At 45.3% G+C, this 19,389-nt stretch overlaps 4 protein-coding genes across 7 annotated transcripts; 2 read left to right on the top strand and 2 right to left on the bottom strand.

The window, feature by feature from the left end:
- Positions 1-124: 124 nt before the first annotated feature.
- Positions 125-5,013, bottom strand: dclre1c (DNA cross-link repair 1C, PSO2 homolog (S. cerevisiae)). Its single transcript, XM_037462269.2, has 15 exons — positions 4,768-5,013; positions 4,602-4,653; positions 4,370-4,454; positions 4,073-4,132; positions 3,915-3,970; positions 3,718-3,819; positions 3,513-3,585; positions 2,933-3,073; positions 2,745-2,846; positions 2,443-2,579; positions 2,228-2,282; positions 1,925-2,013; positions 1,674-1,771; positions 1,468-1,554; positions 125-1,380 (listed from the first exon to the last, which is right to left on the bottom strand). The coding sequence occupies exons 1-15, from the start codon at positions 4,874-4,876 to the stop codon at positions 644-646; spliced, it is 1,983 nt and encodes a 660-aa protein (XP_037318166.2). The 5' UTR covers positions 4,877-5,013; the 3' UTR covers positions 125-643.
- A 278-nt stretch (positions 5,014-5,291) lies between these two features.
- meig1 (meiosis/spermiogenesis associated 1) lies at positions 5,292-6,683 on the top strand. Its single transcript, XM_037461378.2, has 3 exons — positions 5,292-5,423; positions 5,904-6,060; positions 6,227-6,683. The coding sequence occupies exons 2-3, from the start codon at positions 5,914-5,916 to the stop codon at positions 6,353-6,355; spliced, it is 276 nt and encodes a 91-aa protein (XP_037317275.1). The 5' UTR covers positions 5,292-5,423; positions 5,904-5,913; the 3' UTR covers positions 6,356-6,683.
- A 140-nt stretch (positions 6,684-6,823) lies between these two features.
- tmem243b (transmembrane protein 243, mitochondrial b) lies at positions 6,824-12,604 on the top strand. Of its 3 annotated transcripts, none has more exons than XM_062559422.1 (5): positions 6,824-7,061; positions 9,418-9,712; positions 10,018-10,068; positions 10,200-10,304; positions 10,759-12,604. In XM_062559422.1, exons 2-5 carry the CDS (start codon positions 9,635-9,637, stop codon positions 10,876-10,878), a joined length of 354 nt encoding a protein of 117 aa, XP_062415406.1. In that variant the 5' UTR covers positions 6,824-7,061; positions 9,418-9,634; the 3' UTR covers positions 10,879-12,604. The 3 variants fall into 3 exon arrangements, with proteins under 3 accessions (XP_062415406.1, XP_037316753.1, XP_062415409.1); XM_037460856.2 differs by lacking the exon at positions 6,824-7,061 and adding an exon at positions 7,564-7,913; XM_062559425.1 differs by lacking the exon at positions 6,824-7,061 and adding an exon at positions 8,218-8,242.
- Positions 12,605-12,960: 356 nt separating this feature from the next.
- Positions 12,961-18,869, bottom strand: LOC119210644 (CD9 antigen). Of its 2 annotated transcripts, none has more exons than XM_037460854.2 (8): positions 18,699-18,869; positions 15,594-15,696; positions 14,937-15,034; positions 14,645-14,719; positions 14,460-14,561; positions 14,048-14,137; positions 13,764-13,847; positions 12,961-13,490 (listed from the first exon to the last, which is right to left on the bottom strand). In XM_037460854.2, the coding sequence occupies exons 1-8, from the start codon at positions 18,765-18,767 to the stop codon at positions 13,425-13,427; spliced, it is 687 nt and encodes a 228-aa protein (XP_037316751.2). In that variant the 5' UTR covers positions 18,768-18,869; the 3' UTR covers positions 12,961-13,424. The 2 variants fall into 2 exon arrangements, with proteins under 2 accessions (XP_037316751.2, XP_037316752.2); XM_037460855.2 differs by lacking the exon at positions 18,699-18,869 and adding an exon at positions 17,280-17,566.
- Positions 18,870-19,389: the final 520 nt, after the last annotated feature.

Below are 19,389 nucleotides of genomic sequence, written 5' to 3'. Positions count from 1 at the left end.
TTTTTTTAAAATAACAATCACAGCAGTTTATTTAAAGAACAGTTTCTTAGATTGTTTTTCGGTAGATTGAATGGAAGTTATTTGAAGAGTTGGAAGTGAGAATGTTTGTTGATACAAATACGTTAATAAATTGCACAGAAATGACTTTAGAGGATTTGTGTTGTCATTAAACAAGTTTATTTGTCAAATGTTACATATTCTGGTCAAAACTCTGCAAATAAAAATCTAAAATGTTATTTCATTTTTAATTAACTTTTAAATATTTACAAAAAAGTTTTGCCTTATTTCTCAAGAAGGAATATTTTATTTGTTTGAACTGGAATAAAGTAAATGCATTGAATGATGGAAGTAATTCAGCTATTGCATAATATTCACTAAACATGTGTCATAGGAAGTGTGTTCAACCCACTTTGTGTCACAAACGAAGGCCTGAATGCGGTTCTTTGCACAGGTGCATTGATGCACGTGAGGCAGGTGTGGATTTAAAGTGCATGAATGATGGCAGAGGTTGATGTGGTTATGAGGTCTAACTGAAGCAGAGGAAGTGTGTCACTTGTACGCCGTGTGAGCTGCTGCAGAAGCTCATTTGGATCATCGATCCAGAGCTCAGCTCGACAAAGAAATGTTGCCCCGACCAATTCCTTCACATGAGCCGCTGACTTCCTTTTCTGACGTCCACGTCCTCCCCCGACGCCAGATTCCTGTACAGCTGCGACAGGTCATCGGGTCGCGGCACTTTCGACTCTGGCGTGCACGGGATATCGAAGTCCGACGACACCTGCGACCCGGAGAGCTCCTCCGCTTCCGATTGGCCGTTGCCCTCCTTCGCCCCAGACACGGCGTTGGTCCAGGGGTCTTCTTGGCCCCGCCCCCCTTGCTCTGGTTGGAGGAGCAGAGTGTCAGGCAAATACGCTTCCAGGTTCTGGGAGGAATGATCGGACAGAGAGGCGGAGAGGGTGAGGCTGAAGTTCTCTTCGGGATCGAACAGGTCGGGGCTCTGTGAACCAGTCATTTTGGAGGGGGCGGGGCTGGGGACGGAGCAGCAGGAATGTAATTGGCTGTTGAGGCTGTTCTGACTGTCAGTCAGCACCTCCGCTGTGAAGAAATCGTCCCATTTGGGAAGATCAGAGGAGCCGCTTCCTTCAACCTCAATCTCCTTTTTCTGGTTTTCCTTCACCTCCATTAAATTCTCCTTCCCTTCCTCCTCCTCCTCCTCCTCTTCTTCTTCTTCCACCTCCTGCCGATCATCTTCCTCCTCATCGTTGGACTCGGTGCAGTCCACAAAGTCTCGAGTCCCAGGCTTGGTTTCTGTGACGGTCAGAGGGAAAGGCTCCAACCCGTCTGCAGGGGGCGCCGCTTCCGCAGGACTCGACGCCTTCACTAAAAGGTTTGCAGAGATCCAAAAATTAAACCGTGTGAATTCTTATCAATACCCTCGTCATGGTGGAGGTTAAAGTGATCACGCACCTTTTTTCATGTCTTGGTCCAGCGCCGTCTTCTTCCTCACCGGCGCCAGGTGCAGACCGTCAAAGAGCTGGTCGTCGCTGTCCGAGTCTGATCAGAGGAACAGACAAGAGGCGTAGAAAGGTACCCCCCTACATGTGACCAAAGCCCCCCAGTGTCTACACGTCTGATGCGAACGCTGCCTACTGCTCTCAGTGCGTGTGTCTCACCGTATGCAGGGGGCTCTGTCGTGCTGCGTTTGAGGACTCCCAGAGGTTTGTATACGGACGCCGCGTGGTCGGCCTCTTTCCTGCACATCAGCTTCAACCTGTTTGTAACCAACATGCATCACAGATGCAACGTTATCGCCCTTCTTCAGACTTCAAAAGTCCAGAGAAGGGAGCCAATGGCCTCAATTCTCTTCATTATTTCTCTGATTAAGTAAAAACGTAATGAAGAAATTCACCACGAGGACACTCACATCTGAGTGACCTCTGCCAGCGTCCGGCCCATGGGGATGACACTCGGGTAGACGTTGACCGGCTGGAGGTACGACAGGAAGTTTTTAATCTGAAGATCAGAAAGAGAACATTCAACATAAGTTACAAAATATAGCAAATTAAACAAATTTAAGCTTCTTGAATATAATAATAAGCTTCTTGTTTAACATTAGCTGAAGAGAATAGTACCAGCTTCTAATAGAATGTTACAGGCCGATTTACCGCCCATGTGTGACCAGTCAAGCAGCTTTTATTTAATTACTTAAATAAAGAAATGGAGGTACCTCCGAGTAGGAGGAGTGGAAACTGAAGCATGCTCTGAAGGAACTTTCTCCTGTCCTGCAAACACAACAAAAAGGCTCATTCAGGGCTCATAATGAATGTGATTAATAAGGAATTCTTCTTTCACCGCCTTTGTAAAACCAAGCAGCTTGTGCCTGAAAGAGGACGTGATGTAATCAGAGGATTCACATTTTGCGCTGGGTGAACCCGCGCTCACTTTATGATGACGTTGGTTTTCCTCATCCTCTCTCCGAACCACATGGTGGACGGTTTGATGCTGATGATGTGGAGAGGAGTCCCGTCGGGGGCCGTGCAGCCGCACGGCAGACGGTTGCCGTGGAGAAACCCCTCATCCTGCACACACACAGACACATAAATAACTAAAAGGAATTAACAAAGAACGTCACAGACCTTGAACATAACAAAAGATTGTTCTGATTGTCTCTCTCTGCTTTTGCCCCCTTGTAGCTCAGAGGGACCCGAGAGGAACCCTAGACAGAGACGCTTGTAGAGCAGCACCTTCGGGTGTCGACAGGCGTGGATCTGCGTCCGGCGGTCCGTGGTCACGTAGCTCAGGATCTCCGGCATCTTCTTGAACATCGCCAGACTTCTGACGTGGATCTGAGGGCGACCATCGAACAGCACAGTGCTTTGACATGTGTGCGCGTGGCTCTGCGCATTCAGGTACATTACAGTGTCTGCGTTACCTGCGTGTTGAACTCCTCCCCCAGGTTGGTGAACAGGTATTCATATCCATACGCAGCTTTACAGTTGAGCCACACCACGTGATACGAACTCTGACTGATCCAGTTTCCAACAAGCTCTGAGATCCCGTTCAGACAGACCTCCTGCGCACGCGCACGCGCACGCGCACACACACACACACACACACACACACACACACACACACACACACACACACACACACAATCATCAGCACTGCCAGGGTTACGCGTGAAGAGAAATGTACCCCCCTACATGTGACCAAAGCCCCCCAGTCTCTACACGTCTGATGCGAACGCTGCCTACTGCTCTCAGTGCGTGTGTCTCACGTGCATCTTTAAATGATACCATTCAAACGCAAATACACACTAAAATCAACACAAAGGACACACATTTCATCAGCAAGGTGTCAAACCACATAATTCGATTTTCTGAATTGATTCCCGACACGAAGAAAAAAAAATTGCCCTGCACGTAGCAGTTATTGTATTCATGACTTAGTGTGAGCATTTCTTTTTTTTTTCTTTAAATAAAGAAAACCTGCCCCAAATGTCATAAACTTACCCGAGTGGGAATCTGGTAGAATCGTGGGTCGTAGAAAGTCGAGTCCAAATAAACACTCTCAATATCCTTCACTCTGCGTGTGAAACATGACAAAAGAAGGTTTGGCTGAAGGAGCAGTGTTTAACGGCTACAGTGAGAGCCTAAAGACTGACTATGAATAATAACTCTTTCACTATGCAGGGAACCTGTGACACAGAAAACACACCGGCTGCCAGAGTGCAGATGTTCTATCCTCGAGACGTCTCCTGCTGCCAACCTGAAGTCCCCTGTGTACAGCACGTTGCCACGGGAACCCTCGAACAGGAACCTGCACACGCAAAACGTACCGCTTCATACTTTCACTGGTTCATGAAAACAAACGCACACAAAATGAAGGAGCCTTTTTAAAATGTTTGGACTTGCATAACAGAGCCGGGACAGTGGCCTGCGGGAAGCAACGTGACCACAACCTCTTCTTTCTGTGGAGGAAGCACCGGACATGATGGTTACAGGAAATCAGCTGGCGGAGCTACACGTCCAAAGGGACAGACTCCTAGGAGGAAACAGGCCTCGGGTTTTACCTCTCCAGATGTCTCGTCGACCAGAGAAATCTGAGTTGGGCTCTCCAGCTCTAAGGGGACCTAAAGCGGATCATTAACCAGGACGCAAAGACAAATTTATTCATGGAAGAAGAGTCAAAACTTTGCTCCATCAAAACACTAAATGCACAGCAGAATAAAACAAACAAATAAGCCATAATATTCCGTGGTGTACTAATATCCATTATATTGTCTATCCTTAATGACCTTTGATTGTGTGTTACTAGATATTGCTCTAAAATACACGGTAAAAAAAAGACAGTACTGGATTGTACTCACTATGTATTCCTCCCAGAAAGAGTACTTGGGATTGCTCAGCAGAAGCTCTTTGGTCACAAAGGAACAGTAGAGTCTCACTGTACGACTACAAACCCAGAGAGATTACATTAATACGACTTAAAAGTGTTATTATTTACACTATTCATGGCATGACGTCATTGCTGGATTCAAACTAAACTTTAAAACTTGAGTACAACATAGTAGATTGAGCCAAAGTTAAAGTAAACTTCACCTGAACTGCAGTTTTCTCTTTAGTTTTGGTCCCTTTAGTCCTTTCATGTGATCTGTCAATGAGATAAAACACCGTCCTCAGTGAGTGCTGCATCTTACTCTGTATCATCAGTTAGCTAAAGGCTAACACCGGTTGATGGCGCTAGCTTGGCGGACGTCAGCCTCACCTTTGTGACAGTGCGAGAGGAAATAAGCGCGGGAGTATACGTTCTCCCGGTCGAACCGGTCCAGAGACACCGTGGGATACTCCTTCATTCGACCCGCAAAGGAACTCATCTTGTGGCCCAAGTCTTTTGTGATATCGTGCGGGAGCCGTCTCCCGCGGAGGGAGCATATTCCGTCTGACGTCACATCGCCTGTGTTTTGGTTTTGGGGTTTTTGTCCAGCCCACCAAATTCAGTTCATCTTCTTCTTCGTTTCCTTTTATGGCAGTTCGGATGCCTTTAACGGCAATCACCGCCATCTACCGTCCGTTTGCCTACATGTATTTTATATTATTAACTAGATAACTATGACTATACCTCGTTCAAAAGATGTTTCGACACCTGGATTTTATTTTATTGAATCCAAATTTAATTTTCAGATGCTTTCCCTCCACACACGCCGAACACCTGAATCATGTCTACAATATTGCGCCAGTTATCAATTATTAGTCTTATCCCGCCAAAGCAAATTGGCGCCATCTCCTGGAAACCTTCGGCCTGCGTCCTCCAACACAGAAGAAGAAAGTTCACCGTAACCAGGCAACCAAAGAGAAGCTAACTATTACCACCGGCTAACCTCTCTGGCGTCTACAAAAATAACAATTTAAAAAATAGATCATGTAAGTGTTACCAGTCTTTGGATTAAACAAGAGGGTTAACGTTACGTGTGTCTATAAGGGGGTAATGTCGAGTGAATGAAGTTACTTCGTATTTGTCTTATAGGCCGTCTGCTAAGACGCGTCAGTCTCACCTGACCTCATTCGGACAGTCTGAGCTGCTACTGGTTGTTTGTTTGTCAAATTTTCCTCATCTTCTTTCGACAATTTTACAAAATATGTATGCATTGTTGCTTGTATATGCGTCTTAAGCAGAGTCTTAAGCAAAAATCAAGAATGGAGCCAAATGTTTTAAATAAGGCTGAATGCCCTGCTGTAAAGTAAAACTGGCTTTTGTGTTATTGAAACCTTAAAAGTCAGGTATTTATTTCCTGCTTCAACCTCAATTACATTTTTACAAGGGACTTCCTCGTCACGTCTTGTCAGTAATTAGAGACGAGCAAGACATTTAAGAAACCTGTGCGTTTCTGTAACATCTTCCAGCATCACGGCTATGTCAACTGCTACTGATAACAACTCCAAGCCCAGGGCTATGAGCAGAGCCAAAGAATGGACGGCAGAGGTGGAAAACCTGTTCAGATTCCAGCAGGCCGGCTACAGAGATGAAATGGAGTACAGACAAATCCAACAAGGAGCCTTGGTAATTATTGTAATATGAATGTGTACTTGTGTCATTGATTGCCAAAAAGGAGCACCAATCTCACATTTGTTATTTTCAAACAGAACTCATAGCTTTTTACATGCATGTAAGAAGTCAAATCAGTTATAAATATCACCCGTGTCTGTGTTTCTGTTTTGTTTCTCAGATTGACAAATGGCCAAAGTCCGGCTTCGTGAAGAAGCTCCAACGTCGAGACAACACGGTCTTTCACTACAGCAGGAAGAGGGAATGTGAGGACCGTGATGTCAACAAAGTCTTAGTTTATTCATATTAAGGTGTTCTTCTTCAGATAATATAACGGTAGCCTGACAACACACACTCTCAGACGCGTGTCCCCTTTGAAGGTGAAAGATGAAAACTGCCCGTGGGAATTGCTTTGTGGACACCTAGTGTGTGATTGTGTCTTGGAGTCTTGGTGTCTGTGTCGACACGATTCACCCTTAAAGTCTGCCCATCAATCTCCATTAGTAAACCAGACCAGAAGTGTGTCGCAACAAAAATAGCGAGGATGCCCTTTTTAACTTTTACCCCTATATTTTTTGATGTTGTGTTTATTTGTAGTTGAAGATGTCACAAAGTGGTTAATAAAACTACGTCATGTTCGCTTGAAGTTGTACAGATTGTTCAGGCAGTGCTAAAAAAGTGGGATTTAATTACATTTTACTGCAGGAGATTCCATATTGTTCCACGTCACTGTAACTTGTTTAAAAATGTGACTGAAGTTTTTTGCAGATTAAACAGCAGGCCCGTCACACTCTCCTCATGTGATGGTAACACGAGGGGGGAGATTATCCATGCAACCCGCTTGCTCTCAGGATCTGAGTTTTTTTTTCTTTTCGCATCAAGGACATATTGCCTTACTTAGCTGCTTAGAGAATAAGAGATTTATCTTTCAATATCTTGTTATTTCAAAAGTTGTTCCCTTAGTGCTACACAGATACATTTACAAGCTAAAGGGAGTACACCCTGCTGCAGGGCAGGTGAGTCGGATAATATTAATATGTTTGCAGCTATACAACATGTTTGTTGGATCTGTAGGTCACACTAAATTACTACAAAATGTGTGATGATTAGATCAATTCCTGAGGTTTATAAAGATTGCTGATCTTGACCCATAACTTCTTGCTTTTAATGTCTGCGATTGTGTTGGTAAATCAAACTATTTGATAAACTGACGTCACACCCTTTTCAAAATAATAAATACAAAACGATTTAAAAAGATTTAATGCAACTGACAGGCTATATAGACAGGTTCTTCACAAATAAACAGATAAATGCGACAATAGCGTATATTTACATCCGGTGTTAAATTACTTTTTGTATGAGGTTCGGCTGAGCTCGTGTCGGCCCAACGGCCACGCGCCTCCCCTTTAACGGCTGCGACCGAAGCGACCGGGCTTATTCCCTTTAATTCCCCCCCGGACCCTGGTATCTGAAGTTATGTCCCCCGGCGGAGTCAACGCGCACCTTTCCGAGGCAAGTGATCGAATCAGTCGAACAGCACAAACCGCGGCTCGCCGGCGTCCTCGAGCGGGTCTCTGAGATGTTATCGATCAACTCTCCGGGAAGGTTAGCTTAGCTTAGCTTAGCTTAGCTTAGCTAGCAACCGGCTTCACAGTCGGCCTCGTAAACGTTAACGTGTAAAAGGCTCAAGTAAACGTCGGCTGACGAGTAGCGTGAGTGGAGGTATAACGCAGCCGTTGTGTTCCTCTCATACGAGGCGTCAATAGCGATATCAAACGTGTGTTTTATCGCCCACACGTCGGGGACACGGACCGGTAGCGCTCCGAGCTGTCAAAGTTAAAGGTGTTCGCCTAGCTTTCGCTAGCAAGGTAAGCTAATAACTATTTGGTGCCGTGATTGACAGCTGTCACAGAAATGTGTGTGTGTGTGTGTGTGTGTGAGGGGTTATTGATTTTTTTTTTTTTAATTCTTTATCTCTTAACCGCCCAACAAAAAACATGCTGCTAATGTTTTGACCGCAGCCGCGAGATATCTTCTTAATCTCCGAGGCTTAATGTTGATCCAACAAATCGATATTCGCCCACGAGAGACTTGGTTCTCGTCCTGTGGTCGCCGTGCAGTGCTCGGTGCCGTTCACTGGACCCACGTGGCAGGAACCGTGCGTGCACCGTGCCCTCGGTCCACCTGCAACCAGCAGGTAAACAGGTGCTTACCCTGTTTCCAAATGGGTCAACCTGAAAGAGGCATTGAATTAACGTGAGGAACCGATTGTAAAGTCAGTTTCGGACGTTGTTTTTCTCAATCTTTTGGGTTTTTAGTGTCCGTTGTTTTAAGGCACATTTTACTACGGCTCGTACATTTTAGATGACAGATTATTCACGTTTTGTATTCATTTCCTACACCAACCTGCTGGGAAATGACACAATAAATACATGTATTTCCTGGATTTGTTTATACCGTCTATGGAGGTGTCAGATTTTTACCTTTTATATTTTTGTTCTTGGCTCAGTTGAGTCTATTTTCTAAGAAGCCTAGTGAATCACAAGGCTCTGGAGGAATGAAGCTTTTATGGTGACTCATAATGAAGCTGTTGTTTTCGGCTAAGAAATCTCTGCATGGGTTTTATGCCTCCCGACCCAGAAAGCAAGCAGTTTGTGCAAAGACGGCGTTGAACCCTGCGTGACGTTATTACTTGGCTTGCACGCCGTGCGCCCTGGTGAACGCCTCGTGCTTTTGTCCGAACGTGAACTTTGCCACCAGCTGTGCAAACTGAAACGGGATGTGCTTCAGTTGGTGTCAACCTGCTGAGTCTAAACCTTCCCGTCTTTGGCTGCTTTGAGCGAACGCTGCTGTCTGCGGGTCAAGAGCCTTCATTCTTGCAAAAGAAAATAACCTCGACCTGGGACTTTTGGCAATATTTATTGCTCAAACTGTCATAAATCAGGGGTGTTTGGTTTATCTAAGGTAAAATAAGAGCTAATCATTACTTTCATCATCAATTGATTTGCAAGAAAAAACAGATTTTTACGTTGTAGAGTAATCCGTGTGCTGCAAGACTTTGGTTTCGTATCAGCTTCCTCTTTCAAACCGCCATCATCATCATTGTGGCTTCTCTTCTGTCTTCTTGAAAGATGGAACTGACTTGTGGCTGAATATAGAGGAAGTGAAGCTGAATGAGCTCAGTGAGCTGAATAAAGCGGTTAAAACAGTCACCCATACATCATCACAAGTGTCAATCGCACCTGTGCAAGGTTAACCCCAAAATAATGTTTATGGCAGCGTAAATATCAGAAACTATTGATTTTTATTTTTTCAATTAAGAATTTAAAAAATCAGCCTGCCAGTGGAGTTGACCTTCTGTTTGTTTCACAGGTAAAGTGAGTAACCCACCTGGCCACCATGGCGTCCCCATCGGGCTGCTGACCCCGGCGGCTTCCTGCACGCCACGCCGAGGGAGGGGGCTAGGAGCTAGCTTGCTAGTTAGCGTCGCTAACATGCAGCACAGGCCCGGCGTTTCCAGGAGGCGGCACTGCTGAGAGGCGCGTGTGTGTGTGTGTGTGTGTGTGAGAGAGTGTGTGTGCGCCGGGCAATGGATGACTTCACCACCAGGACGTACGGCACCAGCGGCATGGACAACAGGCCTCTGTTCGGGGAGACCTCGGCACGGGTAGGAGGAGCCTGCACAAAGTGGTTCGATTTCACCCTGAGGAAGTCGTTCAGTAAAACGCGACGTGCCTCTGAGCCGCAGGCTTCACTTCCAACAATGGAGCTTATGACATGTTAAACATGGACGTTAAAAGTGTGGCTAAAAGTTTCATAGATCTTTCACAAGCATTTGTATGAAAGCAAAACGATTGTCTTGCTGACGTCTTTGCTGATATCTCAATACGAGATCTAATCAAGATGGAGAAATTATGAATGAGTTCTGAAACCGGGCACCGATTTTAGTTTTTTGTTTTGTCTTTGCTGCAGGATCGGATCATCAACCTGGCGGTGGGGGGGTTCACGTCTCTGGTCGTTCTCGTGAGTTTAAAATCATCTAGAGCCACATTATTTGTCCCTTATTTACAGGCGTAGCTGTTGCACCCAGATTTTCATCTGTGGGGATAAAAGCTTTGGTTTCAAAGCGTCTTTGTTTGTTTGATGTCTTGCAGGTGACGGTGATCAGCTCCTTTGTGTTCCCCTCGTTGCCTCCGCGGCCGCTCAACGTCTTCTTCGCCGTGTGCATCTTGTTGGCGTGCGGATCGGCGATAGTGCTGGTAAATCCCTTCTTCATCCCGCTGGAGGAATCACAATTTTTATCACGACTTTTGAGAGTTTCAAAGATTTCATTTGACTGACTTTAAAAAAAAGGTTTTTGCATACTTTTGTATTTGTAAGTGTTTTGTTGCACTTAAACTACACAGCTGGATTTTATTTTCAGTTGCTCTGAGAAAAAGATTTGTGAATAAAACCATTATTTTACAAACAGTTCACATTTTGAGTATTTTATTGAAAGATAATACAGGATCCAGGAGGAATCGCTGCTTCATACTGTATTTTAGAACTCAAGTATGAATAAATTAATCTTGCAGACAATTGTCAGAGCAGCTGTTTCTTGTAATTAACAGTGGAATGAACATTTTGAGGATTATTATTACATTTTCTATAAAATGAGTTTAAAGCCTTTTTAAATGAATAACTAGTGCCTTTATTCTTGTTTTCCCACATCAGATATTTTGGTACCGGCAGGGTGATCTGGAGCCTAAATTCAGGAACCTTATCTACTACATGCTGGCGTCCATCTTGCTGCTGTGTCTCTGTGCCAATCTCTACTTCCACGATGTCAGGTAAAGACGAGGACACCTGGAGGAGGACAAAGCAGAAGGGAGGACATGGCCTTGGCACATGGAGGGACTACTTGGAGAGGCGCACACTTGAAGGAATGAACTTCCCAGCTGAGCAAACTGAAGATTCTCGGATCAAAGCCAGAGAAGCTTTTTGGTTCCAGTGGGACGAAGACGGCCAGACTTGGTGCTGAAGCACAATGAACTTCACACTCACAGACGCACAACACGCCACAGCGTAGACACCAGGATGTGCTGTTAGAGGCCATGAAGCTGCCTAGAGGATGTTTACAGGAAGGTAAAGATCCTTAATCCCAGTCGCATCGTCACGACAACGAGCTCTTCCACATTCGTCAGAATGCATCAGGTCCGGTTTGATGAGAAACATCCGCCCTTTTTACGACGCCTCCTCTGGAGCGATCGTTTCCAAAAGTTCCTCAGAAAAAACCTAAATCACCTGAGCTGGATCGGCAGATAATAAACAAATTGTGTACTGCTGCATAGAACTGTTCTACAGTGGGTTCACAGGTCAACAGGTTTTTAGAAAGATGTAATGGCTTTGTGCGGCTTGTATGCAATGCATTGTGGGTACACTCAAGGATTTTGTAATGTATATTTAATGTAGATGACCTGTGGAATTGGGACACAATCAAACTTCTCCTTCAAGCTTTAATGAAACATCAAGGAGATAAAATGTTTATAAAAACTGCCAAACTGTTATAGAATATATGCAACTCAGTTTTTAAAATATTCTTCTCCCCTTTAAATCTATTTTTTTTTTCTTCACACACTTGAAGCTGAAATCAATTGATGCCATTATAGGAAAGAAATAAACCTTATTGGTACTGGGTGAGGAGGTTAAAATTCAAACTTTTACAATAAAGTAGATTTAAAGTTAAATTTTACAGGGGAAAAAAACATTTCTTGAAAAGGCCCAATAAATGAAAAGGTCTCTGGTTAATAGCTAATCAGTATTTTCTTAATGCTCAATTGGATTATTTATTATCATGAAAGGCTTTTTAAAAAATCAGCATCTCTGTTCTCAAGAGTTTTGAACATGATTTTCTGTGTTTTTTTTTTCTTCCTTTAATCTCAAACTACGTCTCTCTAATCTCGATGTGATCAGGGTGGATGTTTCCCTTAAGCAGGCCGGAGCTGATGTGCACGTAGAGACACTGAGCTGTAGCACAAACCAATGTATGCAACATTCTGTATGTTTTTATTGTGTCAGAGCTTCTGATTCTCACATCAAAGTCTTCCAACACACACACACACACTGAGCTGGGGATTTCCAGAAGTAGCCTCGAGTTTGCTTCCTTCAGTTTTACGGATGCGCGCGGCTCGGCACATCTGTTGAGTTACAGATGTGTGGTTTGCAGGTTGGATGCACGTGGAGCTGCTTCAGTAAAGATGCAAAGGCCTCTTTCAAACTGGCTCCAAGTCTGCAGCAGCTTTTATACCAAAAGTCTACAAGACTCGATGCTGATTCTTGATTAAGCTCAAAGTTATTCACTTTCTGCCAAAACTAATCCTGACACTTTATTCCAACATAGAAAACAAGCTGACTCTTCCTCTCAGCTCACCATGTGATTCTTTTTGTTGAGATAAACTGGAGTCACGTGACCAAACTGCACTAGACACTGAGCGGGAAAACAAACCAGACTCAACCTGCCACGACTTTAGGATTGTTAAAGCCATGTGGTCCTTGTCATGTAATAAATGATGTACCCACACTGCCTCTGTACTCTCTTCCAATTATGTGACTTTAAAAAAAATTCATTATGTTGAAAATATTATTTTCCCCCAAAAAATGTAGTTATGACTCCGTTTCGATTGACTTTACATTTCAAGTAATTTTTGATCAACTATGTGAAGCTTGATGAAAAAAGTGTTGCACTCAAGTCTGTTCAAATTGCAGAATTCAGACCCAGTCAAATCAACCTCATGTTTAGTGGGGGGAACATTTTCAGTTTATTTTCTTGCAGATGTAAAAGCAGCCGTACAAGGAAACACAAAACGTTCAAATGATCAGCATCACTGATGAGAAATGTTTGGCAACCATCGTTACAAAGTCTCAGTTCAACACAAGTCACTGTTCTAGAGTTCCTTTATTTGGCAATTTAAAGATAAATCTGAACTTCAATCAAAATATTTGCATAAAACTCCATCTTTAAAAAATAAAAAAAAAGTGCAAAAAAATACGCAATAAAATTTAGTCTGCAGCAAAAATCCGGTTAAATCACAAACTAACATTTTAAATAAAACAACTGATAATCCCCAAATGTGAAGAGTTCAGTGACCTTCAGAATCCTCCAGGGGGCAGCAGAGGTTATGATGAAAAGCATGTCGTTACGTAGGGGAGAACAGTTTAGTTTATTTTATGGGACGATTACACGTTTCTCCCCCCCCCCCCCCCCAGAGTGGAAAATAGCCAAAAAAACAACAACAACAACAACAACAACCTCGGGTCGCGTACGCTCACATGTGTGTTCATCCCGTACGGACCCGAGCGGTAAACTACAGGACGGTATCACCTGTAGAAAGGTTAGTGTCTCAGACAAAGTCCCTGGACCGCTTGATGGCGCAGCAGAGCATCATGCTGAAGATCATGCCAAAGATCTGAGGAGGAGAGACGTGGAGGGTTAAAAACCACACTTCAGTTACCTCACATGAACACAACATTAAATATGAACCAACAGGGGGGAGGAATACGTGTGTGTGTGTGTGTGTGTGTGTGAAGTGTACTGGTGACTCATGCGTAGCATTTTCAAAAACAAACCAATCCTCCTCCCCCGCGTTTCTTTTTGTTGCGGTGACGGAAACGTCCTCATGGCCCAACTAACTCAGCGATTAAAGCTTTAAAAAAAAAAAAAAAGAAGAAAAAAAACTCGCCATGATGACGCCGATGCCGATGCCGACTCCGCCGATGATGTGCAGCTTCGTGTTGAACATCGCGTCGATGGCGGCTGGACAGCTCTGCAGGAGGAGAGAGAATGATAAATATATATTTTATTTTATTGAGGAAATAAAAAAGTACTTTTTGCGATACGAGTTGAATGCCTTTTATTCTCAATAGACTAGGGGAAGGTGGAAAGAGTTCCCACGGCCTTCCGAGAGGCCAAACAGGAACCCGTGGTGACGTCACCATGGGACCTGGGGCCCGCGCGCTGCGTTACCGTGGTGATGAGGACCTCCAGCCCCTCCTTCTTGGGGCAGATGTCCTTGGCGGCGTCGATCACCGTCCCCGTCGGGCCGCAGCAGTCGAGCTGTGGGGAGGAAACGAGAACTTAAGTTCCCCCCAGAGACGAAGGACATAAAAGTGATCGAGTCATTGATACGGAATAAAAGAACGGGTGGAAAAGTACAGAAGTTCTCCAGTTTGATTAAAAAAAGGCTAAAATGTGGACTAAACATTGTCGTGTAATGATACAGATGCACGATGAATACAAATGTTACCCTGATGATGTCACACTAACAAAAACCACACCTGTATTCAACCGCATTCATGATGGTTGATCCTTTGTTTACTCAGACTCTTTGTAGAATTCGTGTGTGTGTGTGTGTGTGTGTGTGCGTGCGCACACTTACTCCAAAGTGGATGAGACGCAGCGTCTCCTTCAGGGCCTCCTGCCGGGTGTCTTTATAGTTGGAGTAGGTCTGCTTGTAGAACTCTGTGACGTCTTCGATCACCTGAACAAAGGAAAACACAAACCTGCAGACTCTGACAGCTGAATGTGTGTGTGTGCGTGTGCGTGTGTGTGTGTCTCGTGTACCCTGTCCTTGTTGGAGAGGCCCCAGATCCCAGCAGCCACTTCCACAGCGAAGATGACGAGGAGGAAGAGGAAAAACTAGACGGGAAAACAAGAGTCAGCACATTTGTTGATCATTTCTCTATTTCATCATACAGTAGGAGTCTGCAAAGCTACAATGAAACATTGCACAGTGGAGTGCATTGTGGGTAAAAAGTGACTGCAAACCTTACAAGTTTTACACAATGAAAAAAAATAAAACACTGGAAAAAAAATATATATTCCATTAATAGCAAGAGTCGCAAAATCCACTCACCAATCCCAGCATGCACGGCGACTCTTTGATGGCGCCGCAGCATCCCAGGAAGCCCACCACCATCATCAGAGCCCCCGCCGCAATCAGGATGTACACACCTGCAGAGCGGACACAACGTGGTCACCTTCTCCCCCTCCTCCAACAACCGCCATGACCCAATCAGCACGGACGCATCCACGCTGTACGAGGATTAGTTCGATGGCGCAAATATGGAGGACCGCAACACTTCTGAAGCCATTTTGCAGGGACTGTTTCACCCCCCCCCCCCCAATTATCATCCCTCTGAAAGACTCTGACCACCTAACACAGACACATTCCTCCTCCCAAGCAGTTAAGATGCTTGTCATTTTGGAACAATCCTCTGCCGCCTCACTGCCCACTTCCCCCTGTCAGCTTGATGGAAGCAGAAAAGAACGAGTGAAGGGAGGGAAGGGGGGGAGAGAAGTCTCTTGTCCTCGGGTGAACGAGGGGGGGGACAAAGACGTCCCTGTCAGCCTGGTGGAGAATGAAAGCCGTGTGATGAGGCCTCCGCGCCTCGCTTTGGCCTCAGCTGCCCCCCCCCACCCCCCGGCCCCGCCCCTCTCCACCCGAACTCGGGTTGGTCCCGCCCACACCTGGAGAGGGGACGGCAGCGAGGTGTGATGACCCCGTCCTTACCGGTGAAGAAGACCGTGGGAGATTCCGCGCCCTCAAACAGCCCCGTCGTCCTGGAGTCAAAGCGCAGCCAGAGGCCCACGGCCAGCACGCCGGTACCTGCGAGCTGCGGGGGCCACGGGGGGGAGGGGGGGGGGGGGGGAGGGGCAGAGAAGACACAGAAAGGGTCAGACTCCAAGGACATCAAGCTCAACGGAGGAGGAGAGACGACGAAAAGGCGCGAGATCGCCGAAGGCGTCCTGAGGCCGACGTGCCGGCCTTCGTCCAGACGGTAGCGGCATCTCTGCAGGAGACACGGGGGCCCGGACGGCGCCGCAGGCAGCGCAGCCGGGGGGGAAAAAAGAAGCCGCCAAACATGCCGCTCCACATTCTCCACAGACACACAACCCCAAACACACACACAGCAGAAACTCAAATAACTGAACTGGTAGAAATGCGGTTTAGTCGGAACACACTGGAGGAGCAGATAAGGAGATTCCACGTGTGTGTGTGTGTAGGTGTGTGTCCCTCAGTAGGAACACACTGGAGTGACTCACTCTCTCCACAGCAACACACACGACACAAGTTTCAACCAACACAAATAACTTCCATGAGTGTGTCAGTCTAACGTGCGCGGTTGTTGTGCAACAGGAGGTGAGCGGAGACGTCTGACTGGAGGCTTTGTGCACAGACGCCTCCTTCAGTCTGATGACCGTGAGTCAGTGGACACACACACGTGTGTGTGTGTGTGTGTGTGTGTGTAACATGTCCACCAACGAGGCGAGGTGTCCAGACTAAACCTCATGACGTAGCCTGTTGTTGCCGTTAAGGAGTCAACCACGACGAGGGACTTCCTCGGCTCAGCGAGGTTTTGGCATGAATCCACCGGTGGGCCGGGACCTTCAGGCGGTGCTCTGGTGGAACACATCCAGGAGTTACACAGCAGAGGTCCAAGAGCAAAATGACACTCTGCGGTTTCCCCTTCGGTCTCCCAGCGGATGTCTGGCCTTATCTTTGGACTTTTGCAGAAATGTTAAACAAAACTGGAATGTGAATCTCAAGAAGGCCGCCAAAAGACTCTGAATAGGAAACCGGTAGTTCACACCTGTGGTGATATTAGATTATCATGAATATGGAATTTAGAGATTGTATAGTTGATATTTGTTTTGGAGAAAACTCTGCTGCGATAACAGATCCATCGTTAATATAAAACACACATTAACTTTCTGTAAAGTGTGTCAGGAGGATTTTCCTCCACTGTTTGTATTGGCAACATCACAAAAAGGCATCAAAAACATGGGAGAATATTCCCAAAGGTAATGGTCTAGTGAACTGGTTTAAGGATTTGCCCACTGCCTCATCGAGGCAACGATACATTTACATACGTCTCTACATTTCTGAACGACTTCATCTCAGAGGCAGCGAAGTGAAGCGAAGCGAAGTCGACATTCTGAGGAACACTTTGGGAGTTTTAAAGGAGCTCAAAGTCCTCGCCTTCTCCTCAGGGGGCCACGTGACCCGGGAGGAAGCAGGTGGATGTAGTTAACCAAACGGGCTTTGCCGTTTTTTTGTTTTATTCTCCATAAAAACATTATTTATTTATTTTAAAACTGAAAACAGAAGCTAAGCCGTTCCGAACAAACAAGTTCTCACTTCCCCCTGAAACCCGTTTCAGTCAAAAAGCCAGAGTGTCACGTGCAGCGTACATACCCAGAAGAGAAAGTTGAACACAAACACCAGGTATTTGATACACTGCAGGGCCCCCATGGCTTCAAAGGTCGAGATCCGGGCGGTTTTAGGAGGGGAAATCCAAACGCAAGTGTCCTCGGTTCAAGAGCAGATTTGTCCTCTTTGTGACGAGGCAACGAGGAAAAAGAACACAGCAGCGCTTTTTTTTCTCTCTTTATGGGGACCACGCCCGTGCATGGCTCACCTGGGCGGAGATAGGAGGTTCAGGGAGGGAGGGGTTTGGAAGTGTGGGCCGTGTCTTCACTTCCTGCTTTTTTTTTTTTTTCGAGCAATGGACCTCGAGGTGTAAATCGGAGCAGGTGAATGCAATCAATGGAGCTGGCTGGGGGGGGGGGGGGGGAGGAAGGCCCACGAGCCAACAAAATAACCTTTAATTAAACACTGAAGCAACCAGTGAGACACACTCACTGTGGTGTTTGCTGAGGTAACTCGAACTGCTCCCTCCCTCCCAGTAGACCCAGTGAAACCAACAACACCAGCTTTGTCTCCAAGCGGGGCTGCAGCCGCTCCCTCCCCCCCCCTCTCTCTCCCTCCCTCCCTCTCTCTCTCTGAGGGGTAAAAGATAAAAAGGAAGACATCGATGTGAGGAGAGGGGAGTGATCTCTTTGCCTGAGGAGAAGAAAAAAAGGACTAAAGGTGCAATAAAAGCCATTGAATGTGCAGCTTTCAGCACAGATTGGACTCCATCACGCCCCCTGCTGGATTGCGTCATTATTTCTCTGACCTGCACACCCAGAAAACAGTTGCAGTCCACTACCACAATATGAAAACTCCTTTTCTTTCTCTTTCACAATTACAGAAAATGTGTCTTATTGTTGCCATCGCCTTAAAGTTGAAGGGATCGGCTTTCTAAACGCAGCTGTCAGGTGACTGCACACATCAATAAACCCATAATGGAGATAAGTTATTGCATAAGCAAACTATGACAGGTCACAGAGACAATGAGGAAAGTGGAAGTTGAGGAAATCCTAAATGTTTTTATAGGCAACATAACTTTTAAATGTCAAATTCCGACTTGTGCTTTCGGGGCCCTGCAGAGAAGTCAGTGGTATTTCTAGTGGGAATACCCAACATGTCTACAGATGACTGCACAATCCTAAAATTCTAAACATGACTGTTGTATGTAAGTATTAAAGTATAAAAAAAGTACCTGTTATGCAAAATGGAAACATTCGGATCATTAATGTATTCATGGGGAAATGAATGGCTGCAGCTGGTAATGGTGGAAAACAAATACATTTCTGTATTTTTAAATGCAATATTTGAATAATATTAGGAATTAATATTCCAATTCAAAAAAGTGTCAGTAAGAAGAAAGTAAACTACGCACACGGTTAGTTTAAACTAGCCGTTTAAACATTTTTAAATCGTGCATCTCACCCAGAAGACGAAGTTGAAGACGAAGAGGCCGTATTTGAGGCACACCTCCCAGCTGCTGAGAGCAGTCATCGCGACTCCGTGTCTGGAAACAAGTTCCCTCCAAATAAAACTGTCAAATATCTGCAAATCTCTCCCCGCGTGCGCTGGTATTTAAGGGATGGGTTCGGCTCTGAAACCTTCGGCTCGGCTCGGCTACCTTCGGTGGTTTCCGCCACTCGTCGGTCGGGTAGAGCGGGGCGGCACCAAATCGGGAGGAACCAAGTAACGAGTTTAAGGGGAAAACAAACAAAGTAATGCGCAAGTAAACTAGAGGTGCGTGGTTGTAATTTACTGGTTTACAAATAAAACTCCCGCATTAAAAGGTTGAATTCCCTCCAGAGGTAAAAAATATACTAAAGCCACCAAAAGTAAAAGTATATCTCGAATAATGTGCATCATATCGTTATATTATAATCAATGATGTGTAATATAATTATTATTATTTTGTTGTCATATGACAGTTCTTTTTTACATTAGATGTGACCGAAGGACGCGTTTTATATTCATTTTGAACGCTGTCTTATTGTATTGTATTGTATTGTATTGTATTGTGTGATCTTGGGTGAAGAGTGACTCAACAAACCAAGACAAACAACAACAAAGAGATAACAAAGAAAATGACTAATTCCCCAAAAGGAGTCGTTCATCAAGA

Source organism: Pungitius pungitius, chromosome 2, assembly GCF_949316345.1.
Source record: "Pungitius pungitius chromosome 2, fPunPun2.1, whole genome shotgun sequence".
Lineage (NCBI taxonomy): Eukaryota > Metazoa > Chordata > Actinopteri > Perciformes > Gasterosteidae > Pungitius > Pungitius pungitius.
The sequence above is the reverse complement of the archived record's forward strand: the minus strand, read 5'-3'. Positions and strand labels throughout refer to the sequence as shown.

Coding starts and splice junctions, on each gene's coding strand:
- meig1 (XM_037461378.2), top strand. CDS start 5,914: ATGTCAACTGCTACTGATAACAACTCCAAGCCCAGGGCTATGAGCAGA. Junction 6,061..6,226: donor AAATCCAACAAGGAGCCTTG/GTAATTATTGTA, acceptor TTTGTTTCTCAG/ATTGACAAATGGCCAAAGTC.
- tmem243b (XM_062559422.1), top strand. CDS start 9,635: ATGGATGACTTCACCACCAGGACGTACGGCACCAGCGGCATGGACAAC. Junction 9,713..10,017: donor TCGGGGAGACCTCGGCACGG/GTAGGAGGAGCC, acceptor TCTTTGCTGCAG/GATCGGATCATCAACCTGGC. Junction 10,069..10,199: donor TCACGTCTCTGGTCGTTCTC/GTGAGTTTAAAA, acceptor GATGTCTTGCAG/GTGACGGTGATCAGCTCCTT.
- dclre1c (XM_037462269.2), bottom strand. CDS start 4,876: ATGAGTTCCTTTGCGGGTCGAATGAAGGAGTATCCCACGGTGTCTCTG. Junction 2,283..2,442: donor AAAACCAACGTCATCATAAA/GTGAGCGCGGGT, acceptor TTGTGTTTGCAG/GACAGGAGAAAGTTCCTTCA. Junction 2,014..2,227: donor TCCACTCCTCCTACTCGGAG/GTACCTCCATTT, acceptor TCTGATCTTCAG/ATTAAAAACTTCCTGTCGTA.
- LOC119210644 (XM_037460854.2), bottom strand. CDS start 18,767: ATGACTGCTCTCAGCAGCTGGGAGGTGTGCCTCAAATACGGCCTCTTC. Junction 15,035..15,593: donor TCCCACGGTCTTCTTCACCG/GTAAGGACGGGG, acceptor TCCGCTCTGCAG/GTGTGTACATCCTGATTGCG. Junction 13,491..13,763: donor TCGGCATCGGCGTCATCATG/GCGAGTTTTTTT, acceptor TCTCCTCCTCAG/ATCTTTGGCATGATCTTCAG.